Source organism: Siniperca chuatsi, linkage group LG6 (genome assembly GCF_020085105.1).
Source record: "Siniperca chuatsi isolate FFG_IHB_CAS linkage group LG6, ASM2008510v1, whole genome shotgun sequence".
NCBI lineage: Eukaryota > Metazoa > Chordata > Actinopteri > Centrarchiformes > Sinipercidae > Siniperca > Siniperca chuatsi.
In genome coordinates, this window is record NC_058047.1 from 21,620,930 (window position 1) to 21,640,336 (window position 19,407).

The 19,407-nt window shown below is 41.0% G+C and overlaps 1 protein-coding gene across 3 annotated transcripts in view; it reads left to right on the forward strand.

Moving 5' to 3' along the window:
• ncanb (neurocan b) overlaps positions 1-19,407 on the forward strand; it is a 139,855-nt gene that overhangs the window by 107,508 nt on the left and 12,940 nt on the right. For all 3 annotated transcript variants that reach the window (XM_044200057.1, XM_044200056.1, XM_044200059.1), the window contains exons 12-14: positions 12,238-12,396; positions 15,877-15,959; positions 16,505-16,649. In XM_044200057.1, coding sequence (XP_044055992.1) covers positions 12,238-12,396; positions 15,877-15,959; positions 16,505-16,649 — 387 coding nt within the window. The remainder of the gene's footprint in view (positions 1-12,237; positions 12,397-15,876; positions 15,960-16,504; positions 16,650-19,407) is intronic.

A 19,407-nucleotide genomic window follows, 5' to 3' on the forward strand; every position in this document is an offset into this window, starting at 1 on the left:
AACTACTCGCAGCTCATAGACATGTGATCTGTCGAGGGGTCACAAGGAGATCTGTTAACAGTTGTGCCAAACGGGGTAACACAAGAGATAGGACCCAGTCACTGACAACAGAGGCAGAACTGGTGCAGTGCAGTGGTTTAATTAAAGTCACAAAGGCTTACAGGGATAGTCAGGCAGGCAAAGATCAAAACCAGGAAAGGCAGTACAGATGAGGCAAACAAATCCAATAACGAGCAGGCAGAAAATCCAAAGTCCATATAACAGGCAAGATCCAAGAAAACACTGGAGAACAACATCAGGACCGTAAGGCACATAACCAAGACGAACTGACAATGAGGGAGTGAAACCACACAGACTAAATGCTTTGGTAAGGGGAGATAACAAGACCAATTAAGGCGGGGCAAGCAATCAAAACTGGAGGGAAACACACAATCACGGGAAGTGAAGTTACTGAGAGGAGAGGAGAAATACAAAATAAAACCGGAAACATCTAGAGAAAAATATGAAACAAAGGAGAACCTGAACTAAGGCGCAGAGCAGGACATGACATGATCGTCGTCTCAAGAGGTCATGAGCCAAAAAGGTTGGGGCCACTGCTTTAACCTGCCTTCAGTTTTGATTTAGTGAACATACCCATTTTATTCCGATTTTACAATTGAAGATCAGTTTACTCGTCATGAGTAGAACTTCTCAGCCTGTAAAAACAGATGTATAATATCTTGGCTCTGGAGGAGCTTTGTCAAGTCTGAAAAAATCTCAACTTAAGTGTGGAGACTGCAAACCCTGAGTTACAAACTGACATTGTGGAGTTTGAAAGATAAGGGCATTTACCAGGCAGGGAGGGTGTAACAAAAGATGCTAAAAAGTTGCATTATGGGAAATGTAGTCCCCATTTAGTGACTAAAAGTCAGGATATCTTGGCTCTGCTGCCTCACTTTTCATCTTTCTTTATCAAATCTTTCTTCAAAGTCCACCAGCTTTGTTGAAGTGCAATAATATATTGTTTGAGAGCCCCTTTAATCTAACAGTATTCCAGATACCCGTTAATTCGTCATGGTTGCCTCTTAAATATTTATCTCCTTCCTGTGGTGCTGATCATACATAGACAAACAAATAAAAAAGCCACAGAGACTATACGGTATATGAATTTGTATGTGGTGCTGTCTTCAAGTGTGTGTTATTTTCCTCTCACGTCTTTCCTCTTTCCCAAACACACACACATCTCTAGAGTGTGCCTCTCATTTGACATGCACTGGAGCTGTGCGTACGTTTCCTCCCCTGCTGCGTTGCTGCCTTAATGGCTGATTGGGAGCAGCAGGTCTGATTGTGTAAATCTGAAGCCTCTGTTTTCCTGTCGCTTTTATCTCTCGCTGCTCCGCGCTCGCAGAAATATAGGATTCAGCTGTGAAAGTACAATTCGCAACAGGCGTCGCTCTGCCATTTCAGTGGGATCTCAGTTTGATATCCAAAGGGGGGTCTGAACTGTGACATGAACGGTGGAAATGAACTCATTTGTTCTGCCTTCCATTCATTTAAATGTCATCCAATTAGTCCCTGTCTCTAAAGTGGTCCAGTTCTCTCTGTCTCATTTGCTGCATGTTCTTGAGAGAGAGTGTGTGTGTGTGTGTTTGTGTGTGTGTATGTTTGTGCGTGTTCAGGTGTACGCGTTGTGAGCTAACAGCCTCAGATGCTGGGTAGATCCAGTCCGCTGCTGGCTCCCTCTGGCCTGTTACCATGGTGATCCCATCTGAGAGACAATAATAGTAAGTTGACTGGGCTGAAGTCCTCCAGTGGATGTACTGAGAGAGGAGAAAATGCCTTGTTATTCTGCAAAAGTGTATTTAAATTTGTCATGTTTTTGTTTTTGATGAGGAGGTTGGTTTATAGCAGTTTTTTGTCTCTAACACACTTTGAAATTCGAGAGCTTTAAAAATTGATGATTTTTTAGTCATTAATGAAGTTTTCATCAGTATTTATATTATTTTAATAATCGGCTCTGTAGTTGTAGCTGAATCCATCCTCTTTCACTTCCTCTTGCACTTATTTCACAGTTCTGTATCAGTAATGAATGGATATTTGTTAAAAAGAAAAGGCAGTTTTATGATTAGAGTAACAAAGACATCAGTCACTCTCCTCTCATCCCAGCGCTGAGACTGATTGTTGAGTTCGTTCTGCTGTTTTTTGGAATCAGGCAGCGAGCAGGAGGCAGAAACTAAATCTCTCTCAGCCTGACTGAAGTGAAAAGTGACAGAGAAAGCATTAGCTGGTTTCCTCTCATCAGCTTCTTTCCTCCAGTCTGTCTTTTTAGCCATCGTTCACTCCGCGATTCGTTTCCCTCAGTCTTTCTAGGGAGAAAAACGACATAATGTGTATGTGTAGGTGTGGATTTGTTACTTTGCTATTCCACTACTGTAGACACCTCTGTTTCATGTTGCCATCCTTTTTTCTTTTCTCTCCCTACCTTTCTGCTGTCACTCCTTGCACTTCTTGCATCTTTTTGTGCCTCTCGTCTCTGGTGCACTGCAGGAGGTTTTGTCACACTCTGCGAGTGTGTTTGTGTGTGTATCTCTGTGTGTTGCTGTGTGAGTGTGTCTGTACAGGCTGCATCTGCTGTTTTGCAGTGACTGTGTGTGTGTGGAAGTTTGAGTTGGAGATCTTTCAGCTAATAGACCTTCACACAGCCACACATACGCATATGTTTCTACCACTGAGGACATAATGCATTCTTCAGCTCCTAACCTTAGCCATCACAGCTACATACCTAACCCTTACCCTAAACTTAACCCTAAAATCAAGTCTTAACCCCCTTAACAGCTTTTTGAAGGCGTGTCCTCACTTTCCCAAAAATTCCACACTGTTCAAGGTCTGAAAAAGTAGATTTGTCCTCACAAAAATAGAAGTCCAGAAGCACAAACAAACATTCACATTCCCATTTGCTCTGTTTCTTTTCTACTTTGGTAGGACACTGATACATTATTTGCCACACACACAAACAAACAAAACTCAGTCTACCTACCCTTGTACCTTTCCAAATATCACAAGATTTCTTTCCTTTCTGTTTATTCCACAGCAGCTTAGATGGGATTCGATCACTCCGACTCCAAGTAGTGAAATTACAGTGGAATGCAATAACTCGTAGTTACAAAGCAACCAGCTTAATAAAGCAGTAATCTAATCCACAGTTAATAAGTTCTCACTCTCTGATTTGCTGTCTCTCCCTCTTTCTGTTTCCTAACAGAACAAAAAATCTACAAATTGGAAACAAAAAGCTTGTGTTAAAAGGATTGTGTAGCTAATTAATCCCAAGGTGTCTGGCTTCTGCTTGGTTATCTGTGAGGAATGTGTTTGCTTTCATCCTAAACTCACAGACAAGGCCCCTATTTTATCCATCTTCTTTTCCACTGCTTCTGTTCCTTGCCTTGCTTCCATACGTCAAATCATTAATATTCATTCCTTTTCATTTGACTTTTGGTTTTGGGAGAGAAGTGCTACATCCCCCAGTAGGCTGCACAGCTGCTACTGGCAAGTATGACTGACCTCTTCTGGTTGAGCAGCATACAGAGGCTAACACACAGGTGAGCGTGCCAATGAGTTTAGCCTGGAAGCATGTTGGTGGGGTTTGCAGCCTTTGGAAAGTCCAGTGAGACCATTATACACTACAGCTATCCATTGAAACCAATGTAAATCCAATATAAGTCAAATTGTTCCAGGCAGGATGGCTGATCTATTCTACTGGCATGAAATACTACACACACACAATACACATATGTAGCGTTTGACATGAAAACAAAAACTAGAGAATGTTACAGGGAACCTAAAGCAAAGTAGAGCACAACTCCCCCCCCAAAGAGGATAGTGGGTGAATCTGGGGCAGACAGACTTTTGAGTACCAACACCAGTGATGCAGATTGGAGGCAGGCAGCAGACAATGTAGTGTGGCCTACACACTAAGACTAATGAGGAGGAGAGCAGACTGAGCTGAATAACACCGGTAGGAAGTGCTTCAAAATGCACCAGATGCGGTCCTTCTGTCGCTCCATCACTGCATCACTCAAACTCATCCAATTTCATATTGTGCCTTTTCTATGCATCTTCTCATGCTTACAGTGAAGGTAACTTACTTTTAATTTAAAGTCAGTAGGGCTAAATGAATGATTGCATGTTTGCAGTGAATGGCACATTACAAAAATTATGGGTATATTGAGTATCCTCTGATTTTAACAGCCCTGTTAAAACAGCTCATCCCCAGGAACTACTTCCACAACCGGACAATCTCTTGTTTACGTCCAATGCCAACGTTCCGTGCTTATGCGTGACGTAGTGTATCTTTTATGTAGGGCATATCTGACTTTGCTGGAGAAATATAAAATTAGAAATAGAAATATAGTGACAAAAAGAGGTTACGATGATCACAATGATCATAATCACATTTTACACAGATTTTGAATAATAAATTTCAGGTAATTGTGCATTTTTGAATGGAGATATACTGTAGTAGTGTGATTGATCTCGCCATATTTATGCCTGTATCCTTTTTATGGTACTCTTGCTTGAAATACAGCTACAGGTTTCTACTGATCCGGGTTCAGACCAGGTTTTGACCACCATAGGTGTTAGTCACTTCACCCTTATATGCTTCTGCGCCAGAGGCGTCCATTCTTGAAATCCCATTAGTCAATTAGATATGTCACTCCAAGCTTGTCTCCTCTCTACACTCTTGTGAAGCCACAGTACACTGAGCTCTTTGGCTGAATTTGTGATCTACAAGCTGCAGTTTGCTTATTTTCTTTGTTATGTTATTGTTCTTGGAGTGGGTGGTTTTGTGACTCAGCATCGGCTTTCAGAGTTGACAGGGAGGCTGAGAAGAAAGGCGTCTTGAGTTCGTCAACTTTGCTGTGATGCTTCTCTGCCCTGTCCCTGACTGTGCTGCCACTGTCTAAACTGACTACTCAGCAGAAAGCTCAGCTCAAAATTAATTTTTGTGCATCCTCTGGGTCTTTAGAGGCTATTAATGCTAATGAAGATTCATGCATTCTAATAACATGTCGGGAGCGACACGTGCCAAGACTGAGAAGAGAGGGCTCTGGAGCTTCTTGGTTTACCTCGCCCACAGTGCTCTCCTGAAGAGAGAAACACACACTGAAAATCAGGTGCACAAACACACTCACAGACAGGCACAGACATAAAATATCCCCGAAGTTTTGCCTAAGCCTGGCAGAAGCTATTCAAATGGAATAACAGCAAGGCATTGCTCTCACTCCATATGCTATTGAATTCAACACTTGCCAATTCTCCCTCGTAACAGGAAAGCTGGAGAGATGAGCGGGTAATTTATTTTCATTCTAGGTGCTTAATTAGACAGTATTCCTGAAGCAACTGTCATTCTCTTCTCATGAGCGAAGGAAGTTCAGGCATGAAAAAAAGAAACGAAGAAAAGAAAGAGAAAGAAAGGAAGCATCAGAGCAGATGTGATGGAGGGAGAGAGGGGAGTCTGTGTTCCTCTGCTGTGCATTAATGAACATTTCTGATGGAGAGGTGTAAAACAGTACCTTGAGCTGTGCTAGAGGTTTAGCACGTGTCTGTATTTCCTCTTTCTGATATTCCCAAGAAAATTGTTATCCAAGTTAAGAAGCCTGGCTTGTACTATAGCGCTTCCTTTTGTCTTTCATTTACTGCCATCCCTTATTATCCAGCAACCTTTTTAGGAACTTTGGAACTTAACCTACTTTTCAACCACAGGAACCTTGCCCCAGTTTTGGTTCTTGCCCACCAAAGTGCCTGCTCCTGTGGTATTACTTTCCATTGACTCTGACTCTCAGCATTCATTCAGGCTTGCAAACAGTGGCTGCATGCTGTGAGTATCATTATGTTTTTTAAAAAGTTGTGCAGCTGACTTCCCAACTAGTATAGAATAGAGCGCGGAGAAAGTGTGCAACAGAAGAATGTTCTTCATTTGCGAATGTTTTAATGGGATTAGAAAGCAGAATAATTAACAGAAAACAGTCATCAGATCATTGTTACTTTGGAACCAAGGGTCTAGCATTTCTGGCTTTTTCAGTCTCCCTTTCCATCTCTGAAAGTCTCTTTTCCAACGTCCATGCAGACATTACACAGTCTCACATAGGTTTTTTACAGTGATAAACCCTATGACTGATGTATTGTTGTCTCGTCATGTGCAAAACACAAAGCCATTGCATTTTAATCCTTTATTGGTCTAATTTGCTCACTGTTTTTCAGACTTGGCAGAAACGCAAACACAGATGTGCTAAAGTACTAATTTAGTTTAATTCCTCGGGTCAAGTTACTTGAAAAATATAATCAATTACTAATGAAATATTACTCATTTAAGAAAGTTAATTACATTACTCAAAACGACATATGTGACCGTGGGAGAATACCAGAGACAGGCGTACCGGACCTCTGTCGTCATGGTAACAATAATAAGCACGTGAACGTTAACGTTGTGAAATGATCACAGTTTGGTCAGGTTTAGGCACCAAAACTACTTGGCTAGGTTGAGGAAAAGATCATGGTTTCGGTTAAAATATGCAAGTTACGTTAGTAAGTCATGTGATGTAACTTAACAGTTAAAATAGTCAACTGTGACTTTTGGTTTCACACGGGACACGAACAGCGGTCTCCTGGGTGATAGTCCTGTGTTTGACCCATCCATCCATCCATCCACCATCCACCCTGACCTCCTTTATATTACCTCACCTGACTTCCTCCTTTGCTCCCATCATAATTCCTACAGCCACTAGAGGTCTTCGCCTAACAATAAACGTAAATATGGGTTGTAATAAGTTGCTTGCACAGTAGACCTTGCAGCCAGATTTTTGGGGGAGGACAGTCTGATTATATTACTTTTGTTACTTTGCCCAGCTCCGTTAAAGGTGCCTTTAAACAACTCTAAAGTCCCACCCACACGTTACATGTTCTTTATTTAAAACATGTAGAAATAGAAAACAAGACATTATGGTTTAATAAGCACTCACTCTACACATTGGAGGTATTTACTGTTTATGAACAGCTACAGTAACGTTAGCTTAACCCCCAGTGACTGACCACATCAAAGTAACAGAGCATTACTGGGATTAGTAACTGTAATGTAATAACTGAATTTCAAATTGTGATCCCCATACACTACTCAGTCCTGAAAAAAGTAATCACATTACTGTAAAACGTTACTAAGTAATGAAAAAAATAAGTTGCTGCCCAACACTGGTCCTTGTGTGTGCTTTACATCAGCTGCACACTGATAGACCATTACCTGCCCACTCTTTTTAGAATAATACAATACAATGGATATACACAAATATGGCGATTGTGTGTGCTATCCTCATCTAACACACTGTGTCCATTTGAACAAACTGGACCGACTCTTTGCCTATTTACTGTATGGCCTGTGCTGCCCTCACTTTTACCTCTTCCATCAGCATCAATCTGCAAAGACACGTCTATGGGCTAATTATGCAGAATGAGCCTTCAGACTGGCATCAGTCATTCATGTTGCGCTCTGTAGCTGTTTTACTGTAACATCCATTACTCCTAATTGTGAGAATCACACTATTAGGATGTTCCATTAATCAACACTACACTTATAATAACCATTAATAATTCCACAGACGTTCTCACATTCTCACCTTTTGTCACTGGTTATCAGAAGATTCTCCCTCATCTCCCTCTCTCTATGTCTCTCACTCTCTCTCACTTACTTCCTCTCTCTCTGGACTGCTGTCATCTGCCCTCTTGCAAATGGCACACTGAGCTGTCAGCCTTCAAAGAGTCACACAGGGAAGAGGCAAAATGGCAGCACACACAGACATGCAAACACACACCATTTCATCATTCAGGGGATCTAAAAAAGCCGAGCAGTAGAAATATCACTTGGTGATGTGGATAAACGACCCAATCAGTCAGCTGGAAGTGTATGGCCTTTTATTTCCTAACTGCCGCTCACTAAAGTCTGTGGGAATATTAATCGCTGAAACATACCCCCTACCTCTCTATCCGCCTGACAGAGGGAAAACGGGAAAAAGAAGACGACTTGAATAATGTCTAAATATTTGAAGAGGTTGATGTGATGTCGGGCTTTGAGCCTCACTGTCAGCGAGTGGGAGAAGAAATCAGCAGAGACTAGGTTGAAGATCTGAGGGGGAGAAAACATGCCTGTTTATTTTTTATGTCTGCTTTCCTTTCTCTCTCTATTTCTGTGACTCTTTCACTTTCTTATTCTCTCTCTCACTCTCTCTCTTTTCTGTCTTCCCACTCTGTAACTTCCTGTGTTTGATGCACTTACTTTGTCTGTCCTTAGTTTTTTTGTCTTCCTTGGACATCAGATTATTTTATATATGTATGTAAATACCCAAGTAGAATTCACACCAAGTCTGTATTTGTGTGTGTAGCTGTATACACATGCAGACTCTGGGCTGTCGACTGCCAGTCTGGACCCCACAGCAGTCGGTGTGTGATTCAATGAAGGCGTGTGTGTTTAATTTATAGATGTGCGTATTTGTGTGTGTGTTTCCGTGACACCTACCCTGAATCTCCTGTCCCTGTTCCTGTAGATAACAACCCATCGTCCCCCTTCATGAGCCAAGCTGGACCAACTCCCGATGCTAATACAATGTACCAGCTGCCATGTGGGCAAACATTTTGAGCTGGTAGCTTCCAGGTCTGATGACGGAGTGAAACCTTTCCATAAAGTTAATTTAACATTAGTAGATGTGAAAATGACATAATTCTTAATCAGGGTCTTGGGAATGCTGGAGCTTATTTTTGCATATATTAGAACAAACATAGGGAAACAACCTTAAGTGTAATATTGATAATTAGGTTATGAACTTAACTGTTACCTGTAATAAGAGATCTTTACATGCATTTCTGACGTCCCATCACCATTGCGCTTTTCACCATCTGTAGAGAATGTCAATAGTGAAATTGGTCAGAATATATTTGTCCCAGTCCTAACCTTTTAAAGCACAAAAATCCGCCATTTTCTTTTATCCAGTATCTTCAGCAATTTAAAGTTATTTTCAGGGTAACAAGAGTTTCCTATAGTGTCAGCTGAGCTCATGTGTAAAAGGGTCTTCACTTATCTCCAAGCAATGGAAAAGTTTGAATGAAACCATCTTTACAAAATTTTAATATGTATCCAGTTCTTCGTATCAAGTGACCGAGTTGGCCCAAGCATAATAGACAGATACTGTACTCATATTCAGAAGTATGAGTAGATTAGCGTTCCCACTGTGCATTGTGAAAGGAAATCTATTAGAAAATGAAGAGGGCATGCACACAAAAGTCCAAATGGGAAGTTAAACTCAGGCTCATCTTGCTGTTAAGGCAACAGCGCTAACCGGTGAGTCACTGAGCCACCCAGAGGAGGCTGAAAAAGTTAAAGTGGCTAATTGGGTTTCGTGTCATTAGCATGTTTCGAGGTCATCAGATTAAATCCCCAGACTACAAGGAGAAATTTGAGCTGGCAAAGTAATGAAGCAGTTCTCCACATTTACATTTACAATCGTCGTCAGAGCTACTTACATCACTGCTCAGAAGACATGACTAGATCAAGTAAGAATAGTAGTAAGGCAGAGATCCAATAATCGCACTGATTATCTGACCTGAAGTTCAAAAGGTACTCAGGCAAACAAACAAATTGTCTGGTGCAGACAGAACATGAGAGCTCATTTTTTTTATTGGAATACAGGACAAATCATGCATCTGCTGAAGGTAATGTAGTACTTAAGTAGTACTACTGAAGCAAAACACTAAGGTGGTGATTCACTACTGTATTTTGTGTGCGTGACAGATCTTGGTCTAATAATGTTCATAAGTACTCTGTAAATTCGGTTTAGTCAGATGAATGACAGGAAGGTATTTTAATGTCAGTTTTGACATGTGTTTTATGTGACTGACATGGAATTATGTTCCCAAAATGTTGTTGTGTGATAAACCTCATTTCACATGTAAAGAAATGCTAAGAATTATTTGTAAATATTAGTGGATCCATGTCTTTCATATGCAGGAACCTCCTTTGCAGTTGTTGTGAGTAAGCCATTAGTCATCAAGCCCAGTCAAACCCATTTTTGCTTGACTAGGGCTAGGTAACGTTTGAAATACTAGTGTGAAAGTTCAACAACCAAGTTTCGGTAAAGGTACCAAAACAATACTTACCGGATACCTTACTCTGTGAAGTCTAAAAATGTTTTTTAACAAAAAAGCTAAATTTGTTAAAAACAAACAGCCATGCAAAACCTTTGCCTATATAAAATACTCAAAGTGTCTGATCAAACAAATAAAAAAGATCACATATACAATCAGATGCCAACTTTCAGTACTTGTCAGATTTCAGACACATTTCGGTTAATACTGAAAAAATATCGAGGCTCGTTACTCAGCCCTACCTGTGACTCTCTGTAACAGTGGGAATAGGCTTCTTCTGGATGTAGGACTCCATTTCCACCAGACCTACTGTATGGTACTGAATAAATACATGTCACACAGGTCAGTGGATGAATGATGAATTTCAAACAGTGCTAAATTGCACCAGAGCATCAAAGGGTGATAAAACTGGACAGACACTTCAACCCCCATAAATTCCCCAAATATATGCAAACATTACTGCCTTCATTCTTCTTAATTTCTCTCTCTGCAGCCAGCATGCATGTGTAAATGTTTAAATGGTTAATCATTCATCTATGTCTGATCTTTAACCTGACAGAGCTTTACATTTACCATATGAGACATGACAAAGAAATTACCTTCTGAGCACAAGATTCAAGTGTATTGTAACATGGTATTACATGGGTTTTCTTACACATTGCTCATCATCATTGCTCTCTGTCAGTAAGTGTGTTTGTCACTTTTGTACTTACTGGAGGCATTCGTGTACAGCTTCTGAGCTAGCTAATGCATTTAGCTGCAAGATATAGAAATATATGTTAAATTAGCAAATATATTGATTGACTGATTAGAGTTTTGCAAAACCTCACTTTAAGAGACAAAATATAGCTTCACTTGAGGAGGCAGTCTTGCTAGATCCCAGTGCATTGCAGTTTGTGAAATTGTGTCATAATTGCGCTTCACAGCATTATACCTCAACAACATAGCAAATGGAGGAGAGCAGTATGAAAAGCACTTATACTCTTGATGCAGTATGAAGGTTTGAGGCCCTTATTTCATATTACAGCATAGAAGGGCTTTCATAATGGACTCTTCTCCTCTCTCTCTCTTCCTCTTCTTTACACGGCCAAAACTGCACCTCTCTGCATACTAAGCAGGGCCCCATACGGCCCAATTTGCACTGCCCAATTTACTGGTGTCGCTTCAGATTTGTTGGAGGAAAAGCTGAGGCCTTTTCCCTGATCCCTACATTGTAGAGGGGGAGGAAGGGGGCACAAGAGGGGGTGAGGATGAGGGGAAACTGGAGGTGGCTTAGCTGACAGATTTAGCCTGAATCACATCAACTATACATACATTTCCACATATTCAGATAAACACACATTTGCACACCCACATCCATCCAGACATAGACAATGGAATGGAAAGCCACACACACACATTACATTTGAAATGTACAGCTCACAGTCACACAGCTAACCTCCAGTCAGATGAGGGGCGAAAGATGAGAGAGATGAGGGGAGAGAAGGAGGAAGGGATGGAGGAATGGGTGGAGGGGGAGTCAGTGTGCTGACAGGACTGTGACAGGGCTTAATTACCAAGCGAGCACTGTGCACTGGAGGCCGTTTCTAAGGATTGTTGTCATTTGAATAGATTAAAACGCCCTTTCACTGGACTAAGCTGTCTCACCGCCGGCTTGCCTCTGCTGTGGATTAAAAGTCCAAGTCAAATCAAAGAGAAGAAGACACAGAGAGAGATGGAGGGATGGAGATAGAGAGGAGTATCACAAAGCAAGATGGGACTGAAGAAATAAAGGAGGAAGGAAAGGGGCAAGGGGAAGAGCAGTATGTAGATCTTGTGTGCTGCAAGACAGGAGGAATTTGCTGTGTGTGGATACAAAAAGAAATACTAAAAGATAATAGTCATATCCCTCTTCTTAGTCCTAAATCCTCCTACTCCTTTTCCAATACTATTATTCTTTTGCATCTGTCGGCTGTGGGTGTTTAACGATTAAAAAAACCCCACATTTCTTCTCCCACATGGATTTTCCATTGACTAATCACTCTCTTTTTCAATTACCTCCCCCTTCTTTTTCCCAATCCCCCTGTACACTTGCAGATACCGAGGGCTGCGAGCACACGTGGAGGAAGTTCCACGGCCACTGCTACAGGTACTTCAGCCGGAGACACACCTGGGAGGACGCCGAGAAGGACTGCAGGGAGCACAGCGGCCACCTGGCCAGTATCCACAGCCTGGCCGAGCAGAACTTCATCAGAGGTGGGTGGAGGATGAGGAGAAAGTGAGGACAAGGACAGACTTGGCACAGACAGTGTTGCCTATGTAAATGTGTCTTGGTGTTTTTTCACTTCTTAAATTAGGCAGATAAGTTTGGGCATGCCGGGTTCCGTAAGTAAAAGACCTCTTCGTTTTTTGCAATGTTAGGTAACAGCTAGTTGGAGCACTTCCACAGCTTGATGGGCATAAAAATCTCCTAGTTGAATCTTCAGTAAACAAGACTTAAGAGTCTACAGCCTAGCAGCATTGTAAGGCTGTACTAAGGCGGTTGTCATTGTAACATGCTCACAATGACAATGCTTGCACATTAATGTTTAGAAGGTATAATGTTTTCCATTTTTACCATCTTAAATTGCTTTTATTTTTTTCAGGTATTTGGTCATAAACCAAAGTATTGGACAAATTGCATTTTGACCTGTTGATGGATGAAAAGTCAGGGGATCCCCAAAATGATTACAATTCATTCTGTGGGGAACATGAATGGCTGTGCCAAATTTCATAGCAATCCATCCAATAGTTGTTGAGATATTTGAGTCAACAGTCAACATAGCCGCTAACATGGCTAAAAAAAATGATTAGCAACAGAGTAAGAAAAGTAAAAAAATCTCCGGTTCTTTGATTAAAGTCACAGAAAGATGCTTGTGTACATAAAAATGTAAGGGGAGAAATCAACTATGACTCTTTGAGAAGTCCAATCATGGAACTTAATATTCTGTTGCCTGCACTGCTAAAGGCTAGCTGGGTGAGCTGAAGCTAATGGTTACATTCTGCAGTTCAAATCACTTCAGTTTCAGATTCTGGGTCAATGTGAGATTAATTCAGCAACTATTGTGCTGTTTTTTACTCCCCATTGCAACGACAAAGCATTTTGAATTTGCTACAGTTTTGACCTGCACCTCTGACTAGCTTTTTCTTAATAGCAACAGCTGCTCATGGGTATTGTAGCATTTAGAGCCATACACCATACCAAATAGAAAAAACACAACAAGATTTCTCAGAAATGAAGTTTAAATAATATGGGTTATGAACACATCATTAACCCACAGAATTGTTAAATTATCCAGGAGACTCACATTCTTTGTTTCTATGTCCTGGAATACTGAGGATATACAAGAAAACTCAAATGATAATTTAAAGAGATTTTAAAAAAACTTATGAGGCCAGCGGCGCTTCATACCTCTATAACTCAAGAAATATATGGTGACTCTCACAGTCACCAATCACATTTAAACAAGCCACAAGTTAATATAAATAATGACAATTACATGGCCTTTACAGTCTTACCAGCTCTCACTCTGCTGTCTTGCTTACACACTGTTTTTACTGGCTGTTGATTGATATCTACTCTTCTACCTTATTATTACCATACTTGGCAATGGCAGCTCTTGCCTTATGTGTATTCCATAACTCAGAGATTAATGTCTGTCTGGTTCTGCTCTGAACGGCCCTTGAAGGGGTTTATTGCGCTCCCCGCTGAAAAACACCGTCAAGCCGAGCCTGTTCAGCCAAATAAATGTGTATCACCATTTGTTGCAATGAAATGGTGCAAAGGCTCTGATGTAAGTGTCTGTGACAGAACATTTAATATACTATCATATTCTTTCTAAGGATATGATGTCTTGAAACAGGTGAAAAATCCCTGCTGTGGGTGAGGTAAATCCATTTGTGTCCAGTGAAGGAAATGCAAGTGTCAGTATGTTGAAGCTGGATTAAATAAGGCTGGCATCAAGGCAAAAATGACACTTGATTTAATTTAGATTCTTGTGGATTTGTGTGAGAAAGATATGAAATTGTCACCGGATTGCCTGATTTTGTTACAATGGTTGATTCAATGGTTGTCATGAGCAGCAAAGTCCACCCATCTGGTATTTTAAGCATGTTATCCTGAATTATTTGCAAATGCTATTTGAATTTTTGGCGCAGGAGAGAAGAATGAAACATTGCTACACCTTAGTTTTACTGCAAATTTTTTGGGTCTTCCACCGGCTTTCATCATGGCCACAGAGAGCAGTTTATCTGTGTCAGCAGCATCACCATGCAAATGTCCATACAGTCCTTCTTTGGAGCCTCATAAACCTTCATCTCCTCATTCTTAGCTTTTCACCCCCTGGCAATGCTCCACAGCCACGTGTTGTTATAAGGCTAGATCACCAGCAGCAAGCCTCTGTAATATTGGATTCACCTTCTGTCTCGGACAGATGCCAGGACAGTGCCATCTATCTAGCACCCAGCTTTCTTCTACATGCGCACAGTTACCAAAAAGTGTGTGTAATTGCCTCGAAAATGGACGTCCCCACCCCTGCAATAAAGGGATCAGAGCCATTAGGAAGATTAATGGGCCTTGTAATGATGTTAATCAGATATGCCATGATTGAAATTCCATTACATATGTGCATGCTCATGCACGCTCCTGTACAACCGCGCACACAGCCGCCCCCAAATACACAAATGAGATTAACCCAAAACACCATTAGTGATGTTTCCTTTCACACAAACAAAAATCTCCTCACCAGTGCATCAGAGACAGAAACAGTATATCTGCATTATTGTTCATCTCTCAGCTGACGCCAGTGAGAGAAGCTCTCAGAGCTGTGCCTGCTGCCGTTCAGATCCTGTTGCACAAAGAACAATAACCTACAGCATAATATGTAACATTAATGAGCACTGTACCGATTTTACACCTACAGTAAAGGTCAGTTTACCAGTCATGGGGAGTACTACTGAACCAAAACAGTTGTATAATGTTTTCTTTGACTCTGGAGGAGCTTTGTGAGGTCTGAGAGAATAACCCTGATGATGTCATCTGAGGTTATTGTCTCGGCTTTCATAACAGAGAGTCTACGTTCCAACATGGGGGTGTGGAATCTCTAAGATGTGGAAATTTTGGGAAGTGTAGGATCCAGCATTTTTGGAGCTGGACCCATAGTAGGAACTAAAAGTCGTGGCCTCTGGTTTTTGACCCTTGTTTTAACCCTAACCCAGTAAGTGCATTTTCAGTTTGATCTAAGTTTTTCTGCTTGGCTGAGGTGGAAAAAGTGGTGTATCGATGCAAACAAAATGCCACAAAGTGCAATGGAAACAGACTTAGCGAATAAATCATGATGCACATGAAGCATCTACGGCGCTCTTTTAATTACACCATCTCGTTGCACTCTCTTCTTCTGCAAAGGTTTAATGGCACTCGACTGAATTGTCCTAATATTTGCATATTGTATCGATAACTTTGTAAAAGATACTTCCTCGTTTTTGAGACTGATCCAGAGACGTGTTCATTCACATTTAAACAAAGTTTCTAGACCCATAATTTTTTCTGTTTTTGTATTAGTTTGTATTATGTTCTTAGTTGCTATTTCTTGGACTACCTTATGTCTGTTTATTGTGCATGTGTGAGTGTGTGTACTGTATGTGCATGCCTGTTTTCTTTGTCTGCACAAATTTTTTCTGTGCGTTACCTCTTCTCAGGTCTAAGCCATGACAACACTTGGATCGGGTTAAATGATCGTACAGTGGAGGACGACTTTCAGTGGACTGACAAGATGGACCTGGTGAGGAAGCAGCTGTGTCTGTTTTGTTTCTTAGTCAGCTGTCGGTCCCAGTGGAGTTTAAGGCCCCAGAGAAACTGTATACATTTGGAGGTGCTCAGTATCGTAGCAGGAAGCATCCCAAACAGCAGTTTGTTATTAATAAAATTTTAGTCCATGAATTTGTTTTCCATTGTGATCCCAACAAATATTTTCACTGTTTCACTATTTTCACTTTGTTTGTTTTTTTGTTTTTTTGCAATACAGCTTTATCTACTGATAATGACACCATATCTTCAACATGCAGTTAGAAAGTTAGAAAACACAGGTTGCACTTTTTTTGCATAAAACAAAAAACATCACAATATCAAAAGGCGAAAACAAAACATAATATTAGGGAAGAAAAACAAATATGTTCTGCACTGAATTGAGTATTGTGAAAAAAAGTAAACCGTGTGATCAATGGTTTGTGTCTGATTTCAAGAAAATTATGTTTAATTGGAGTTTTAAAGTAGTAGTATTGATTTCTCTGGTTTGTTTGTCTTTTGTTTTTTTGTATGTGTGCGCAGCAATATGAGAACTGGCGTGAAAACCAGCCAGACAACTTCTTTGCTGGAGGAGAAGACTGCGTAGTTATGATTGCTCATGAGAACGGCAAATGGAATGACGTGCCCTGCAACTACAATCTGCCCTACGTCTGCAAGAAGGGAACAGGTGAGAACGAGGTGGATGGAGGGAGAGGAGAGAGGCATAGAGTATGCTGCAACTTCAACAGGTGATTAAGATGACTGACAGAGGGGTAAGGAGACAGAGAGTAGAGAGGATATAAAAGAGGAACACTGAAAAAGAGGAAGAGGCTGCGAAGAGACATCGGATTTAAAGAGTGAGACTGAGGAATCGGACAGAAGGAGACAGAGTGAGACTGACAAAAAGAGCAAAGGAGAAACAACCTCGCTCTGCTCTCAGTTCTTTAGCCATGAATCCTATGAGGAGAGTCATAAGCTAGAAAGTGAGAAAAGGTGACAAAATATTCCTAAAACTTTTTTATGTAAAGCACAAATGTTGAAGCCTGGTTCCGTTAAACCACAGAGAGTGGCAGCACATGTACCTTCAGGGGCTTCTGAACATCCTGGGTATGTCATAATTTACATTTTACACGTCTCTGTGCAGCGGAAGAGATTAGCGCTGAACCTCTAAACTCAGTCCGCGCACTCCAGATCCACACTCATTACTGCTCACCAGCACTCCTTCCATCTCTCATCTCTCCTCCGGCTCAACTTTAAAAAGTTCCCTGCGCACTTCTCATATCATGGCTCCATTTGCTCTGCCAAATGTTCTGTTTTAGTGAGGTGAAGCACGTCTGGAGGCGGAAAGTGCTTTCTGCTTTATGTCCAGGAAATTTAAACTCAGCAAAACGAGGTGAGCAAACTTATTGGTTGGTTAAGTTCCTATATACTCCGCTATCTCCGCTTGATGTCCCCTGTTGCAGCTGCCCCTTCTTCGCGCTGGAGTTAGGCCACTACATGCTCCTCTGAGAGCCTATTAGAGCTTATTTTTTACCACACATTTGCATACAGGTCAGACTCATGACCAGTGGCAAGAAGACAGACATATTAATAGCTAGGTGGCGACACAAGAAGCCACTGGTGGCTGTATTCCTGGAGCTTTGAATAGGACAAGCTTTCTGTTTTAGCAGTAGATCAGCTGCTAAAAGTGACATTTTGGATGTAAGTGAAAGATAAAAGTAAAAATCCTTCACTTTTACTCTTACTCACAAAGTGAAGAATAAAACCTATATATCAAAGATCACAGATGACTGCAGTACATGCTTCTGTAGAGCAACATCACTCAGAAAATGTGAGGATTTATTTAGAATGAACAAAACGGAAGATGTGGGGCGAATCCTTGTGTCTGATTGGTTATCCCTGCTCTGAGCATACACGTGATCAATCACTTGAGAGCTGCTCTTAAAGGACACTCCTATATTTTGCTGTACTGTAAGTAGGTGTAAAATTGCTTGACGGCTTTTCATAAATGTGGGATTATCCAAATAATGCCATCTTGATCTGGACATAGATGTTGATGGTCAATGAGGGTATTAATCAGCTAATAATCAGCTAAATTAAATCTTTATGTGTATGTTTAAATTATTTTGCGGGGTATTTTAAGCCTTTATTACAGACTGTAGAGAGATGACAGCCCCTACTGGGTGTGTTTAACCTGTACTCTCTTGTAGAACAAAATGAAATAGCTTCTTTTATCGTCCTTCTTCATCACTGAATATTGGATGAGCCTGTACATAAAAGCCTTAAAGGCCTTACTGATGGTCATAACTTAAGCAAATTATTTGTGCTTTAACAGATGGTTTGTCATCAGAGGCCTCGAGCGTAGAGATCATGCTTCGAAAGCCTCAGGCAACAAGCACGTCTCCTGAAACAGCCAACTCTATTCTATGCAAGGAAAGGTATTTCCTTCACAAGCAAGGTGTTGCACCACCTCTGATGCGCGCTGTCACAAGTCCCCAGCATCCAGCCCACCTCTGACCTTAATCAGTCAGTTATAATCACCAGCATCTTTTCACCCCCACCCCCACCCCCGTCAGCCTCTTTTTCACTCTGAGTAACCAAATGTAATGTCTTGTCTTATCAGTGGAGTTTGTCAGCTCCATGCTGAGTATTCTCCGTCTGATTTCTAATGCTAACAACTCAATGTGATCTGTTTGTCTGCTCATCAGCAGCCCTTGGGCCTGATTAGGCGATAACAGCACCATGTGAGCCTATCGGACACCTTAATCAGTCGCCCAAGGGCCAGTGTCATGCAGATTTTTTCATATAACTGACTGCCATCTGATGAGACGATCATCACACATATGATTTGTACAATCCACTCACACAAGCCTCCAATCATACATCACACATACGTATATTGAGCCTTGTTAAACCTGCTGATTCGGCCCCGCCTCTGATTTCTTACATATTTTTCCAAAATTGCCAGAAATCTTTACTTTGCGCTATCTAGCCACCTAAATACTGTGATTTTGCCCTTTTATATCGATGAGCGATACATTTTGTAGCAGGCGTTTCAACATTCAAAAGCAGTATTTGATTGCTGGATGAATATTGTATAAGGAAGGATAAAGGGAAAAAAATGTATTTATTGGAACACAGATCAAGTGCTACATTCACATTTGGATTATAACGACGAGAGAGTCACATAGCCTCTAAGCTCTTCCAGTGAGGATGAGAGGGAATTTACCAACCACAGGACATGTAAGTATTGTGAAATTATTCCATTATTTTGATGGGTTATTATGTACAGAGGCAGGAAATCAAATTTTGCATGACATACTCAGAGTGCTTTGGGAAATGATAGGCTGTTGTCAGTGCCTTTGGCAGTTGATGTGTCCATTGGTGTGTAATGTAATCATTGTTGGATACACATTGTGTGGGGTAAATCTGTCATTGCTGAAACG